Below are 15,035 nucleotides of genomic sequence, written 5' to 3'. Positions count from 1 at the left end.
AGATGCTGGAAATCCAAAGTAACACACACATAAACACAAAAAATGCTGAAGGAACCAAGCAGGCCTATTGCACGCATTTCGTGGGTGTTGCTCAAGATTTCCAGCACCTGCAGAATTTCTTAAGCTCTGGCCTGCAGATTACTGTTTCTCCACCAGGAATGGCTCACCAAATCCTAAAATGCGGGCATCTCTAGTGATGTTCCTAGCAGTTGAACTGAGGAATCAAGGGCACTAAAGACAGATGGGTTGGAATACACTGTCAGAAAAATGAGAAGGGAACTGTAAAGGAAAGACCTTCTTCTAAAAGCAGGGCAGAATGATTAACTTGAGAAGAAAGTTATATTTTAAAGAAATTATAAAATTACTTTAAAAACCATGAGCCCCTTACTACCAATGTCCTTCCCCTCAACATTTTCCCAAATCACTTTGAGGTATATTCAATGCCAAAGCCATTGGTGGTGGCACTTTGTCCCAGAGTGTCCAAAAATAATAACAGAATAACTGCATTATAGTCAAATAGAATTACAGCTCAGAAACAGGCCCTTCGGCCTATCTAGTCAGTGCTGAACTATTATTCTACCTAGCCCCATGAACATGTATCTGGACCATTGCCCTCCATAACCCTCCCACTCATGTACTTATCCCCTTCATGTTCCCCTTAAATATTTAACCTTTCACCCTCAACCCATGACCTCTAGTTTATCTCTCCCAGCTTCAGTGGAAAAAGCCTGCTTCCTTAGCACTATCTATAACCTTCACAATTTTTTAATATCTCCATCAACTGACCCTTGATTTTCCTACACTCCAAGTCCTAATTGTTCAACTTTTCCCTATAACTCAGGTCCTCAAGTCCCAGCAACATCCTTGAAAATTTTCTCTGTATAAAATTTATATTGCAGACAGGTGAAATTTACAGACCATTGTTCCTGTGCTGACTCTTTAAAAGCTTCACTTCATTAGCTGTGACCTCTTGCCCCTTCCCTACAAGAGGTGCAAGTTTTACCTCTTTTATCCAATTTCTCTCTGAAATGGAGGATGGGGGGGGACTGGAACTAGAGGTCATGGATTAAAGATAAAAATGAAATATTAAAGAGGAACACAATGGGGAACTTTGTCACTCAGAGGATGGTGAGAGTGGGTAATGAGCAGCCAGTGACAGAGGTGAATATGGGTTTGATTTCAACAATTAGGAGAGATTTGAATAAGTACATGGTCGGGAGAGGTATGGAGAGCTACGGTCCAGTTGCAGGTCAATGAGATTAGGCAGAATAGCAGCACAGATGGGTTGCCTGACCTGTCTTTGTGTGTAGTGCTCTATGATTCTATGAACGCTGTCCTTCAACTGGCTTCCACGATGCTTTCTAGCAGCGATCTCTGGATTGTAATAACTTGCTGCATCGAATATATGCTCACTTTGCATCTAGATTTCACTCCACTTGCTTGACATTGGAATTTAAACATCTGTCATTATCACTCTGCAGCACAGTTTCAATGAGTGGCAACAGAAATATGCTTACCTGGGAGGTAGCTGAGGAGACTGAAGGGGATGGGGACGCAGGGGGCGAAAGAGTGCTGCATGGAAGGTTCAGAGTGATGTAGTGTTCATGGCTGCAAATAATGCGAATGAAATCCAGCCTTAGAGCTATGAGGGCATTTGGGTTCTGCGCTGTCTGAAGTTTATTGCTGACCTATGGATAAGAGAAAACACAGAGTGCGTGAAAAGAAACCATGAACAACCTTAAAGTTTAAAACCTTCCATCAGAATCAAGTTTATTACCACTGAAATATCACGAAATTTGTGTTGTGGTAGCAATATAATATATAAAAATTACTATGAATATGTAGAAAATTACTAAGTAGTGCAAAGAGCAAAATACTAAGGTAGTATTCATGGATCATTCAGAAAGCCGATGGCAGAGGAGAAGAATTGTTCTAAAATAAAAATAAAGAGTGCATTTTCGGGCTCCTGTACCTTTACCCTGATGGTACTAATGAGAAGACAGCATATCTTGGATGGTGAGGATCCTTCATGATTGGTGCCAACTTCTTTAAGCACCACCTTTTGAATAGCCTAATTTTGCTCCTATGTCTTCTGATCTTATGTACTCAGTGTTGGGGTGGATAGTGCCCATGATGGAACTGGTAGAACTTACATAGTTATTGCAGTGGAATTAAATAGCTAACAAAGGGTGAAGAACTTAAGCCAGAATCAATAAGATGAAGAACTTAAGTAAGAAGTCAGTAAGAGGTTCAACTTCTGGCCTGCACCATTTGTAGAAAGGCAAAAGCAAAATGAAGGTTCTGTGAAATGGACTGACAGATTCTACATTTATGGAGAGACATAAAGAGAAATTATTCTGCAATGAATGGGTCTCAGGCAGTGAGCATTTGCAAATAGAGTGGATTCCGGTTAACTGGGAGACATCAGGAAATGGACAAGAAAGGATTGGAGGGTTATGGGCTGAGTGCGGGCCAGTGGGACTAGGTGAATGTAAGCGTCGGCACGGACTAGAAGGGCCGAGATGGCCTGTTTCCATGCTGTAATTGTTATATGTTATCAGGACCAGTACATTTTGGCCCAATTAAACAGCTGCCCCAATTAGCTACAGTTGCATGGAAATAATTAAAAAGGTATAAAAAACAAAACTACCGCTTAACTGAATAACAACTTGTATATTTAAATGAAATACAGAATAAATTACGACACTACCAATACTGCTACAGTACTATAAAATGATGTATTTGTTTGCAAGAGTTATTAATGGAGGAATTTAATCAGTGTACGTTGCTATGTTCTTAAGATGAACAAAATCAGTGCAGATACCCAAGGTAATTTTTCAGTTAGTGTCAAATCTTTCCATGGCACCTTGGCAAGGGTTTGGAATTTTATAAAGTCAAAATAAAAAACAAAATGATTAATAATCTCTGCTTTTTGAATTGGTGTCCGTTGGACCAAATGGCTAACATAAGTCAAGCACACAACTGACACTACTTAAAACTGCTTGTTCTATGCACAATGTAGGGTCTAACAGTCACACAAGTGCACTTGACTGATGCCATTTAGAAACTGTTCAGTAACAGTTTCAGTCCCAATTAAGTCAAGGGTATCCTGGCTATTTTCTCAATTTTTTTTTAAAGAATTGTTCTAAATAAGTGGCTACCCCAGTTAAGCAGAATCCACTACAATTTAATAATGATCAATACTTAATAATTGATAATAGCTTTGGGGATCTTGTGATGTTGCCTCCAACACTGGCAATCTAAGCCAGGAACTCTTCCCTCTGTCTGTCATCTTTGGGAAGAAAATTTAAAAATTACAGGTGATGAACTCAGAAAGAACAATACTTTGTATTTATATATCTTGTAAAAATTATCCCAAGGCTCCTCATAAGCATACGGTCAAAACAAAACAACTAAGCCACAGAGAGTGATATTCAGTCTCTCGTGGCCCCTCCATCATTCAATGGGATCAGAGCTGATATACATATATACACAAGAAATTCTGCAGATGCTGGAAATCCAAAGCAATATACACAAAATGCTGGAGGAACTCATCAGGTCAGACAACATTTATGGAATAACAAACAGATGATGCTTCAGGCCGAGACCCTTCATCAAGATTGGAAAGGAAGGGGAAAGACATCAGAATAAAAAGGTGGGGAAGGGGAAGAAGGATAGCTCGATCTCCGCAAAGGTCATCTCCATGGTGCTGAGGTTATGAAGACTACCCCAGCTACTGTGCTCCATGCCCATTAATACGATGAACTGATGTGAGGTTTTGGGCCTACTCTGGGCTGCTCCGTGGTTTGGATCTGAATCAATTTTGGGTTGGAGTGCTTTTATTCACTTCAATTGTTTGCATGATTTGTATTTTTTCTTTCTTGCTTAGTCTTTTATTTTTTATTCTTTTTTTCTTTTAATTGGGTTCTTTCAGGTTTCTTGCTTTTGTGGTTATCTGTGAGAAAGCAAATCTCAACATTATATAATTTATACATTCTTTGATGACAAAAGAATCGTGATTCTTCTTTATAGGTGAAACCAGGTGGGTGGGAAAGACAAATGGCTGGAGAACAAGGAATTTGATAGGGAAGGAGGGTGGACCACGGAAGAAAGGGAAGGAAGGAGGGACACCAGAGCAAGATATATATAAAACCAGAAGGAGAAATCAATAATCATGCCATCAGGTTAGAGGCTACCCAAACTGAATATAAGGTGTAGCTCCTCCACCCTAAGGGTGGACTCATCTTGGCATATTGGACTGACATGTTGGAATGGGAATGGGAATTAAAATGCTTGGCCACCAGGAAGTTACACTTTTGGCAGTTGGAGTGGAGGATCTTGAAGAAGCGGTTCCCCCAATTTACATCTGGTCTCACCAATGTACAGGAGGCCACTACATCGGGAGCACTGGATAAAATAGATGACCATAGCATGTTCACAGGTGAAGTGCTGCCTCACCTGGAAGCACTGTTTTGGGCACTGAATGGAGGTGTGAAAGGGCAGGTGTAGCACTTTGCCTGCTTGCAAGGATATGTGCCAGGAGGGACAAGTGGACAAAGGAATCACAGAGGGAGTGATCCTTGTGGAAACTGGAGAGTGGGAGGGACGTAACAATGTGTTAGGTGGTAGGATCCTTGTGGAGATGGCAGAAGATGCAGAGAATGATGTGTTGGATGTTGAGGCTCATAGGGTGGTAGGTGAAGACAAATGGAACTCTATCCCTGTTAAAGTGGTGGGAAGATGGGATGAGTTCAGATGTCTGGGAAATGGAAGAGATATGGGTGAGGCCAGCATCAATGGTGGAGGAAGGGAAACCCCGTTCTTTGAAGGAACACATCTTTGATGTTCTGGAAAGCAAAGCCTCAACCTGGGAACAGATGAAGTTGTGACAAAGAAACTGAGAAAAGGGAATAGTATCTTTACAAGAGACAGGGTGGAAAGAAGTATTCTACCTCAGTGACACTTTCCTCAACCATGTCATTGATTCCTCTATCCAAAAATCTATCAGCTTCTGCCTTGAATATACACAGCAAATAAGCTTCTACAGCTCTCCTGCTTAGAGAACTCTAAAAGTTCACCAAACACTGGATGAACAATTCTTTTCTCATTAGTGTACTGCCTTGAACAGCTGTTCTCTTATTCTGAAACTGTGACCTCAGTATTACCTTCATTTCTACCTCGTCATGACCCAAAATAATTGTGCACATTCATTTTCAATAGAGTATTGTCTATTTAGTACCTCTCTGCACAACAAACCCACTATCAGTCAATTTGATGATCAGTCACTGCTATCTCTCTAATGCTAGTATTAATGCTAGGGTGGCATAGTAATGGAGCAGTGTGCATCACACCTTGTCAATCCAGCAACACAGGTTCAATTCCTCCTGATGTCTGTAAGGAGTTTGTACATTCTCTCCATTCCAAAGATTTGGCCTTGACATCTGAAGAAAACTATGATGGCATGACTAAATTTGAGAATGGTCAATAAGTCAGAATTGGAAGAATGTTGATTTCTTAGAGAACCATGTGGTTGGGAGACATTAGTGATGGGAGGGGCAAAGAAAAGGAAGTACTTGAAGAACAAGATGAGAGCTTAAAAGTGAAAAAGTACCAAGAACCAAGATAGGTCAGCAAACTCTGTGAGTTAGTCAGCCAAGAGAGACCCTAGGATCACAGAGAGATAACCTTATTGCTACTGGAGTAAAATTTGCACTCTTTTGGACTTCCACCACTACAGGTCTCCAGAATACCCAGTAAAATACCTGTTTGTAGTACGTGCGAATGAGACTGAAAATATATCCGCGATCCATCAGGGAGAGCAAATCATTGAGAAAGAACGCCAAGCTGGTATTCAGCCGCTCCACCAACTCAATGTCCTGAAAAGATGCACATAAACATAAGACGAAATATCATAAACATCATATCATAAACTGTTAGGACAAAAACAGCCTCAAAACATCCAAAGCATTCACAATGTAAAGCACTGCATTCCGAAGTTAACAGAACCAGTTTTAACAGGCCCAGCTAATATGTGGTGGCATGGTAGCGTAGCAGTTAATGCAATTGCTTTACAGCACCAGCAACCACCAGTCAGGGTTCAATTCCTGCCACTGTCTATGAGGAGTTTGTATGTTCTCCCTGTGTCCTCCAGGTGCTCCAGCTTCCTCCCACATTCCAAAGAGGTATGGTTAGGGTTAATAAGTTGTAGTCATACTACATCGGTGCTGGGAGTGTGATGACACTTGCAGGCTGCCCCCAGCACATCCTCAGACTATGTTGGTCATTGGCGCTAAACAATACATTTCATTGTAGCTTTCGATGTAACAAATAAAGCTAATCTTTTTAAAAATTGAATACTGAGATTACACTGTCTGAGCAGTGCTGTAACCTGTAGAGTGACTAATAAGAAAGCCATTCACATCTCATCCTGGAGTTATCTTCTGAAATTATTAAGTGAAATAAATTATAAACAAATTTTACCTTCTGAAACCTGCTGACAATGTCAGCAGTGATCATGCTGACTAAAGCTGTTATATCATCTACAAATCTCTCTGGGAATCTCAGTTTCCGTGTGGTCTCAAGCTTGTCTGAAAGATGGAGATGATGGCCCATACTTTTCACCTGTTTTAAAACAAGTGTCACAAAATCACCTCATTACAGGATGCATTTTCAGAAACACAAAGTCAAACTGAAGGAGAGAGTAATTATACAAGTTCTACTTTATTGTCATATGCACAAGTGTGGTGAGGTACAAGTACAATGGAAAACTTGCTAACAGCAGGCACAATGATTCAGACAACACACAGGCTATAAGTTATGCATCAAATGATTATAATTAATTGATACATACTAATTGATGAGCAACCACAATACATTATATTCTAAGTGGCAAATGGGGACTCAGCCTCTTCATTTTCCACACAAAAAGCTGCAAGTATCAGCCAGACAATAGGGATGCTGAGGTATAACAGGTTAAGTTTTAGTATATGAATGAATGGGAATATCAAATGGTTGACATGTCATGACAATAACCTTTCCCTCAATGTCAACAAAAGAACTAGCCACTGACTTCAGAAAAGTTTTGTGGGGAGGGCAGGGTTAATAGGGTTGAGAATTTCAGGTTCCTAGGTATAAATATTACCACTAGCCTCTCCTGGTCCAATCACAGCCAACACCTCTACCTCCTCAGGAGGCAAAAGGAATTTGGCATGTCCCTGTAACTTTTACCAATTTTTGTCACTGCACATAGAAAGCATTTTATCTGGATGGATAATAACTTGGTACAGTAACCACTCTGCATGTGACCACAGGAAATGGCAGAGTATGGACGCAGCTCAGCACAGCAAGGGAAGCAGCTCCTTTCTATGGACTCTGGACCTCTCACTACTTCAGTAAAACATCCAGCATAATCAAAGGACTCACCCATCCTGAACAATCCCTCTTCTCCCCTCTCCCTTTAGGGAGAAGATAAGAAAGCTTGAAAGCACATACCACCAGGCTCAAAGACAGCTTCTATCCCACTATTATCATTCTTGGATGGACCTCTCATATGACAAGATGGACTCCTGTCTTCACAATATACTTTGTTATGATCTTGTGCTTTATACTGTACATTTTTGGTAGCCTTTACACTTTATTCTGAATTGTTATTGTTTTATCTTATTCTAATTCAATGCATTGTGTACTGATCTGATATGTGTAAACAGTATGCAAGAATACAAACATAAAAATTTCAGCATCACAAAATGGTGTCACATAGTTCAGACAAAGATTTCACTGAAACTGTACCTCACCCACGTGAACTCTGTCCTATTTATGTGCCTGCTGCTCTGTTATCCAGTTTGCAATGCCCAGTTGGCAGCCTATCACAGTGGGTCCCATCACTCAGCTAACATCAACACATGTATGTACTTGTCAGAAGGGAACATCAAGAACAGAAACCAGATCTAGCTTATTCCTTCTCTTGTTCAGCAAAGGCTTAGGTCATATTGGAAAAGGCTACAGGAAATTTCAGTATTTCTTATCTAACTTCCCTTTGACTGCAACTTAGTGTCACATTCTGTAGGCAGTTAACTGTACTCTCCACAGGGATAAAGCACTGTGGCCCATTGGGAGTATTTCTCTGAATTTTATTTGTCCTTCCTGTTATCTTTCATATACCGATGCAACGTGCCATTGTCAGTGTAATTGAGTCTTGTAGCAATAACGGTCCAGATGTAATGGATTACCATGCCCATCAGTAACTGTGGCTTTGCAAACTCCAGGGGTAATGGGCATTGTATCAGCTACAGACCATGTGAACTGGGGCACAATATCTACCTGTGGCATTCCCTGTGTAATGGTATGCTGTGAGTCAGTGATTGTCCCTATGTATGTTAATTAGTGTCAGGGAATAATAAGCAATCAGGCAAACATGATAAAATTGGAAATGAAGAACAAAAGTACAAAAGACATACACCATATCTGTCACTATTAAAACCAAAATGACAAGTTACACCCAATGTGTTGAGAACTGTGCCTCAACTCAAAAGCTGCAGCATCTATTTTTTACTTCTCATCAGATGTTAAAAGAATTGCTGTACAAATTCTGTTTTTAGAACAAGTGGGATGTTAATAAATGACAATAAATCTGTCTAAAAGACTGCAATTCCCTTATTAAATAGGCTGTTTTTAAAAAAAAAACACACTTTAATGTCCTTGAAAAGATCTAGAGACGTCAGGACTTGAGTCACAGCTTCGATGCCCCCACTTTGAACTAATTGAGCGAAGAGGTAAGAGCAAGTGTTGACTCATCAACTTCACTTACCATCAACTGGAAGAAAAACCAGGCCTGCTGCAAGGCTGACTCCCTCACACTGCTGGTGCTTACCACCCACTGCAAGGCCAACTCCTCATGGAGAAGCTGCATAACACAAACGACAGTCACTAAAATGCACATCTGAAGAAATTTAAAATATCTAGAATTACTTTTAAAAATAACGCATATGCTACACTTTAGTACCAACCCTTGGGTGTCCCTGCTGTAATTTTAAGATGAGAGCTACTAAGTACCTTGTGAAGCCCCCTGTTGATTGGGGTTGACCATGGATATTGAATCCTATCTGTCTATGTGATATGCAAGCCAGGGCAGTACAATATGGAAAGCAAGCTGTTGCCCGTGCAGCACACTCCCCCCTTTATGCAACTGATGAATCCAAAGGAACAGTAGAGACCGATGAAGTCTGGCACTAGTGGTGTCGCAGGAGAGGTCAGTCTGTGTTGTACTCAAAGTTGGACTGCCTTGGGGACTCCAGCTCTGGATTTTCCTGTTTACTCCAGAAGCCTTCCCCACGAATGGGTATAGCTGCAAGGTAGTGGAGGTTTGTGATCAGTTTTCCTTTTCCAAGATGAGCTGCCAGCCATGGCTGACGAGCCCCATCTGCTCAGAGCAACTGGTTTTAAGGCACCAATAACTTGCCTTTGCCCCTTCTCTTGTCAGTAGAAACAGTTTTGTCCGACTTAGTAGCTAAGCCACACGTGAAGGCCAGGAGCTGGGACTTGGTTGTGAGAGGCTATTTGCAACACACAACATTGGGAGCATTTACTGGATAGTGGGAGCTTATCCCTACTACCTCCCCTGGCTATGACAACCTTAAGGAACCCTTAATACGTACAATAATGGGTGTCATGGCAGTGTAGTGGCTAGCACAATGTTTTATAGTGCCAGAATAAAGAATCTATTGGGTTATATGGTGGAAATGTGGTACTTATATTCAGAGAGCAACAGATATCCTGCTAGGAGAGTGAAAGACTCTCAGTGCTGGGGTTAATATTTTAGTTCTGACAGAACATTTTAAGTCTGATCTCCAGAAAAACTGAGTGCTAGATGGTGGCTTTATTGCATATTTGTAACTGATCAAGTGATGGAATTTTAGTGATATCCTCAAGGTCCTCAGAAGCATTTAGAGACGACAAAAAGCTTTGTGTAGGATCATGGTCAGTGGAAAATTGGGAGAACTGAGACCAAGTGGTCAGGAGTGTTTTGCTACCAGAGGCTCTTTGTCCATCAAGTGATAATAACCATTGCCTTGTGCAAATTCAAATATCAGACCACCTCATCAATGGTCATTTCATATTGTGCAAAGCACAAGAAAGCTTTATGCTTTCTGTCCTTCACAAAGCACAGAAAACATTTAGACAATCATTTCATTAAATCTAAAAGAAACCAATGGCTAAGTATTCAGACTATACTTCACCATCACCATCGTTGCTTCACCATGCACTGAAAATTTTATTTTCCTAGTTTAATGCAAACCGTTTGTTTTACTTCTACCTTTTTGGTTGAAAATCTTGGCTGACTGTGCTGTAAATGAGTGAAGCCGTCCAAAAATGAGGACATGCGGTTGGGACTCCGCTCAGTTGCCTGTGAAATGAGGGACAGGAGCAAGATGGTGTAGAGCAGATATTAGTGGATGGGGGAAAAAAATGAGATGGTGAGTATAAGATAAACAGTCAGTATGAAACAAGAAAAAGGGATGAAGTTAACCAAGGTACATTATACTGGGCCTTCAAGCTGATTTAATACCAACAGAAGCCACTTCAGAACCAATGAACTGATTTCATGAGGAAGATGTACAGATTTTTCATCTGCGTGTTCCCACTTTGTGTATATATTAAACATTATATAGGTTTAATAGCAAAGAAACGGACCATGTGACTATTCAATGCTATGATTATCCTCTGCAAGAACCTCTTCTCAACCTATTTTACTAAATCTACTTGACCTGCCAAGCACATCTTCCTGCTCCGTATTATGCAGCAACTACATTCTGTTTGTGTTCTCAGCCTGTAACTGCTCCCATTTTCTCACTGATCAGATTACCTCGTTTACAGTTTATTTGCAATGTCATTCCAGTTTTACCTGATCAGAGAACAAGTCACTTCCCCTATCAGCTTCTGTTTTTCTTTGATCTGAAACATTAACTCACATTATCTTCTCACAGATGAGCTCTGATCTACTGAGCATTTCCAGCAGTTTCTGTTTTTATTTTAGATTTCCGGCATTTGCAGGCTTTCTGATTTTCATGTTTTTCTCATTCTTTCTCACTTGCACTTAGCATCCTCTTAAATTCATTTCAACTATTTCATGGGTAGCAAGTTGCACATTCTCAGCAAGTCCTTAGATAAAGAATTCTTTCTGAATTTTGTATTACATTCATGACATCTCATTTTGGATTCTCCCAGAAGAAAAAGTATTTTTTCTGAGTTTTATTAAATAAATCAACTTCCAATTTTAAAGATATCATTTAAGGCTCCCTTTACATTTTTATTTGTACATTCTTACAAAATTCTTTCTAGATTTACATATTCTCTCCAATCTGATAAGTACTTTATCTGAATTTCCCCTCTATGCTGCCATTTTTTGTGAAATGGAAACCACAATAGAGAATACTTCATATGGTCTCACCAAGGTTCAACTGTTACCATATAAATAAATATCAACACCGTTACTGAGTTTGTAATAAATGAAACAGTCATCATAGGATACCTCAGCCAAGTACAGAGTTGCATAAGCTCACAAAAAAGAATGATATATTCTCAGCTGCAGGGACAAGAAGACCCACTATAGCTTTATTTAGGTCACTGCTCTGGTGCTCTCACACTAACCATTCTCCACTCAGCAGTAATGTAACTGGGGATGCTACAAGCCTGTTAACATCTCAGTTTTTGTTTCAAATTAGCACGTTTGGCCGCGTCTCACCCAATTCAGCAGTACACATTGCATTCAGAAATACAGCGACTGCAAAACTGGGTTGTATATTCTCTCATTCTAACCAAGTAGCAGTGGGCTGGGTGAGCATCCAGTTTCTCAAGCAATGCCAAACATAGATCGTGATCCTGCTTAGGTTTGTATATTAGAGTAATTGGATAATTGATACAATGCTGAGATCAGATTAGTGTGTGTGGAGCTGTACCAGATTGGCCTCAATTTGGTGAGCAGAAGAAAGGCTTAGGTTTGGAATTAAGAGCATCCTTTCCTTGCATCTGCTGCCCCCATCACCTATCAGTGGAAGAGAGAGAATGAAGATAAATGATTCAGGTGTGATTTTGGACTGCACTGGCAGAAAATGGCAAAATGAGAAAGCAATCGATGCGTAGATTGATGACGATGCTTTGATGAATGTTTTAAGACGAAAACACCAGTTCTGCACCTGCTTGAGATCACAGCTTGAATTGGGATGGTTTCTCCGCAAGACAGCCTTTGGCCCACCGGGAGCGTAAGCAGAATTAACCCAGGAGTGTGAGCGATCGATCCCCTGGCAGGTAAAGGAGGCAGGACAAGGAGGAAACACAAAGTGAAAACAAGAGTCCAGCTATAATACAATCATTCACTGTGAGAACAAAGAGCTGCAGCTGGGATATCACAATAAACCCCATCATGGATGTACTTACAACTACAGTTTAACTTTGATTTACTTTGACAATTTCTTCTGAACTAACCTGCAAAACATGATGATAACTGGTTCTGCACTAATCTAAGGACCATAATGCTGGGTATGTAGTGTTAGAGCCTTGCCAAAGCTATGTATTTGTAATGGATATTTATCTATTTAGGAGGTGTATACACTAGAATGGGTGAAACCATTGAGGCAAGCAGGCCTATTCCTCGACACAGCTCAGTCCCACTTAACAGCCCTCAGCCCAGTTCTTCTCTTTGTACAAACTCTAATTATCTTCTGTCCACTTAACCTGTCCAGAATGTTTACCTTTTACAAGTTTAACATACTCCAAATTTTGATTTCCCTTCATTATTTTTAACCTGTACTATAGGGCCAAATTCAGTCGTACAGCATAGAAATGGGCCCTTCAGTCTACTTGTCCGCATTGACTGTGATGCAGAGTCTTTGAACTGAAACATTAACTCACGTTCTCTTCTCATACTTACACACTGAGCTGCTCAGTATCTCCAGCATTTTCTGTTTTTATTTTAGATTTGTGGCATCTGCAGTCTTTTGAATTTTTATGTTCTCATTTTTTCTCATCCTCTCAAATCCATTTGTACTAATCACCTCAACTATTCCATGGGCAGCATTAATTCAATTTATCTTCTCACAGGTGTAGTCTGAGCTGCATAGTATTTTCTTTTCTTTGTTAATTCCATTGTTTTGTATTATGTCCGTATCCTTCTGTGCCTTTCCTATCCAAATACTTGTCCAAATCTATCTTGAATATTTTAAATTCATCTACCTCTACCACATCCCTTGGCAGCTTGCTCCATAAAATTATCATCCTCTGTTTGAAAGACTTGGCCCCTCCCCCCCATTCTGTGATGTGTATATTTAATTATAATCCTTAATCTGTCTCAATATATTAGTTCCCTTCTTATTAAAGATAGGCCATTATAGGTCTTCAATAATTAGCCACAAAATGAAGTAACCTCAATTTGACTGGCATAGAGACTGCAATCCACAAAGCAAGAAACACTGTTTAGGTTCTTGAATCTGTCAAGTTAATTTACAAGGAAAAGTTAACACATACTGTGAAGTGGAATAATACTTAGGATTACCAAGAAGATTGGACTGGAAAGATCTAATGAGCAAAGTGGCTTTTCTTTCTACTTGTATGCCTCGACATACTCAAGTTAAAATGAAAGCTTTAAGTTTATTTTAACATAAAGTTCACCTTTGCTCTGCTTCCAATCTACCTCCCTACAATTGTAAAAACGTTTCTTAGAAACTTGACATTCTACGCTTTCCTCCCAAATGCCCTCCCATCTTAAAAGATTGAACTTGATCTCAATTTTTCTTGGCAGCCTTGTAGGATTATCTGTTCTACTTTCCAAACACTGCTTTAAAAAAAAACAGAATCCATTTATCTTTTGAAAATAGAAGTGCTTCTCAAAAAGGAGAAAGATAAAAGAAGGCCATGGTTAGAAGAGTTTTTTTAAGGTTGCTCATATTTAAAGAAAACACAATTGGCTTCTAATGTGTTACACTAATGAGTAATTTTTCTTCCTCACCTGCAAATAAACTCCTGTTGCTTATTTCAGAAGCACAATATAAAAATAAATCAAATGTTGTACATCATGAAGGGTAAAGTATTATCGTGATATCCCCCATTCCCAAGGCGGCCAGTGCCCACTATCCCATGCTTGGACAGGCATGCAAACCCACTTGGGTACTCAGAAACAATAGACTGTCAGAAAAAAAGAAAAGCCTTATCACCCTTTATCATCAGCAATTATATCTTTTCATCAGGATTAAACATAATGCACCATGTTGAATATCAGCAAATGAGGGACAGAAATGTTAGAATTAGGCATTATTCTCGGACCTTATTACAAAACTAAGATACTGCTCATAAAGAATTTTCCCTTTGAAAATCTCTAATCAAGTGTAGTCTTAAAAACAAGCACACTGCAGAGGGCAATGAACCTTCTCAATTAAATCAAAAAATTAATATCTGGCCTGCAACACTGGAGAAGATGAGCACAAACACAGTCCTTCTCTCACCTCACTACTGCCTTTCAATCCTTTAAAATAGTGGGTTAACATAACATCAAGACAGAAATGCAGCTGCAGACCACAACTTTACAACATTTTGTTTTCAATCCAGCCCAATAAGCAGAATGTGCATTATCACAATCAAAGTAATCTCCTGTCAGTCACTGAAAAGGTAAAGTACGTGAGAAAAGCTGTCAATGATTGGTTAAAATCACTTTTAACTTCAAGACCAATCTGATAAACATATACCAATATAATTTTGAATTATCATTATCCAGTTTATTAATTTCTCCATTATCCCAACATATTTTGCTTTTTGATGTTGAAAGATGTTTTGTCACTTATTTCTAAATATCAGATACACATGATTTAATTAATGGAAACCAATGCCACAGATTCCTGAAGAACTCAAGACAATTATTGCATAAAATGTTGGTTTTCATTACCTTCCTCTAATCATTTCCAGGATTTTTATTAGAGTAAAACATGACCACGAGTTTCAAGATCAAATTGAAATAGAGGTTATTTGCTAGACTTCAACATCCAACAAGT

At 39.6% G+C, this 15,035-nt stretch overlaps 1 protein-coding gene across 8 annotated transcripts in view; it reads right to left on the bottom strand.

Annotated features, from left to right (window-relative positions):
* The window catches only part of LOC132406362 (dedicator of cytokinesis protein 7-like), a 216,429-nt gene that overhangs the window by 76,646 nt on the left and 124,748 nt on the right, over positions 1-15,035 (bottom strand). For 5 of the 8 annotated variants that reach the window (XM_059991923.1, XM_059991924.1, XM_059991917.1 and 2 more), the window contains exons 23-28: positions 12,192-12,296; positions 10,313-10,402; positions 8,807-8,902; positions 6,481-6,621; positions 5,763-5,876; positions 1,518-1,688 (exon numbers count right to left, since the gene is read on the bottom strand). In XM_059991923.1, coding sequence (XP_059847906.1) covers positions 1,518-1,688; positions 5,763-5,876; positions 6,481-6,621; positions 8,807-8,902; positions 10,313-10,402; positions 12,192-12,296 — 717 coding nt within the window. The remainder of the gene's footprint in view (positions 1-1,517; positions 1,689-5,762; positions 5,877-6,480; positions 6,622-8,806; positions 8,903-10,312; positions 10,403-12,191; positions 12,297-15,035) is intronic. The other 3 variants (XM_059991921.1, XM_059991925.1, XM_059991920.1) reach the window with 2 other exon arrangements.

Source organism: Hypanus sabinus, chromosome 16, assembly GCF_030144855.1.
Source record: "Hypanus sabinus isolate sHypSab1 chromosome 16, sHypSab1.hap1, whole genome shotgun sequence".
Lineage (NCBI taxonomy): Eukaryota > Metazoa > Chordata > Chondrichthyes > Myliobatiformes > Dasyatidae > Hypanus > Hypanus sabinus.
This window is presented reverse-complemented; position numbering and strand designations above follow the sequence as displayed.